The sequence below is a fragment of the Perkinsus marinus genome (assembly GCF_000006405.1).
Source record: "Perkinsus marinus ATCC 50983 genomic scaffold scf_1104296974318, whole genome shotgun sequence".
NCBI lineage: Eukaryota > Perkinsozoa > Perkinsida > Perkinsidae > Perkinsus > Perkinsus marinus.
The window spans coordinates 1-1375 of record NW_003201159.1 but is presented as its reverse complement, the minus strand read 5'-3'; the positions used below and the strand labels follow the sequence as shown (position 1 = coordinate 1375).

General features: G+C 50.1%; 1 protein-coding gene across 1 annotated transcript; it reads right to left on the bottom strand.

Annotated features, from left to right (window-relative positions):
- Window positions 1-127: 127 nt before the first annotated feature.
- Pmar_PMAR007984 (hypothetical protein) lies at window positions 128-1124 on the bottom strand (the record flags this gene model as incomplete). The annotated part of the gene is made up of 8 exons (XM_002765857.1): window positions 128-205; window positions 248-344; window positions 386-450; window positions 496-584; window positions 629-743; window positions 785-829; window positions 874-1011; window positions 1068-1124. Coding segments are annotated over 8 exons (684 nt in total), but the record flags the coding sequence as incomplete, so codon positions are not given.
- Window positions 1125-1375: the final 251 nt, after the last annotated feature.

The following is a 1375-nucleotide window of genomic DNA, read 5'->3' as shown; positions in this document are numbered from 1 at the left end:
TTATACTTCCCAGCAAACTAGAGCGAACTAGACCGATAATTCTCGCTACCATACTCAACACTCCATTTTCTTTGCGTGAATATCATTTCAAAGCGAGGCGCGCAACCAGTCAACCCTTCAGTACTACCCTGTAGTTAAGTGAAATGAGTCGGTCGATAGTGACAGATCCCTCCCTAGCCTCCGGCACATCGCTGAGGTTATTGAACTGACCACACTAGATATGAACGCTTTGTGTGATAACACTTACTGGGCCTTCCTCTTCATCCAGTTCATCATAGACATGCGTACCATCATCGAGAGTATACGTGGTACAAGCAGCTGGATGACCCACGACAAACCGATACCTAGTCCAGCAGTCATGGCCGAGCCCCTCTCCTCAGCCTACTGGTGGATCTCAGGTTCGGTGACATCTATGAAAGTGTCCGTGCTACGAGCACAAACGTACTGCACCTGGCCAGGAAAATTCTCACTCAGGATCGACGTTCTCAACCTGACACTGGCTGTCCGGTTAGCTGCTCCCTCCTCGTACCGTTCCTCAATAGTACCATTGCTGAGGACTCGCCTACTACCTCCAACGAAGCTACCTATACATGACCATCTACCGAGTGAGCGTGTGGAGGGAACTCACCAATCAGCGTCTTAGGAACATGCGCCAGGCTGATTGTAGTTCCATCAACTCTAAACTGCGAGACCTCCTTCCCAGGGCACAGCTCATACGACCAATAGTCACTCGGCAAACGATACTAAGGTCGAAATCGGTGTTGAATGCATCCCAAAGACTTACCCGCCGACATCGTGGTGAGATACCCATCGACTTAGCCTTGACAACCTGAAAAAGTTCAGTCTAGAATCGGTCGTCACACAGAATTGTACGAGATCATTTCCACCACTCGTAGAACCCCGGGCAGTTTTGTCATTAGGCATGCTGCACGAGAACATGTGGCCTCCCGGAAACTTTATCCGGGTGGCATCAGCATCCTCAACCTCAGCTCGACTAAAGTTCAGCTTGACCTAAAGGAGAGCGTGCCGTGAACTCCACTGTAAGGAGAGACCCCTAGTGAGGCTACCACAAAGTCATGTAGTAGGTCGGCATAGAGAGGAGCACTAGAGACTATGGGAAGGAGGAGGAGGAGGTATAGCATCGAATGGCCAAGAAGAGACTGAGGCAGACCTTTGCCGACAGTTGTACGAGAATAGTCGATGATGCAGGTAGTATGCTTTGTAAAGGGCATATCGCCAGTAGTGGGGCCCTATTGGCCCTATGGTAAATCGATTAGGGAGGGGCAGCTATGCCACAACTCCAAGATAAACTGGGTAAAATCAATTCCCTCTCGGTAGGGGCGGCTATGCCACATCTCCAAGATATGACTGGGTA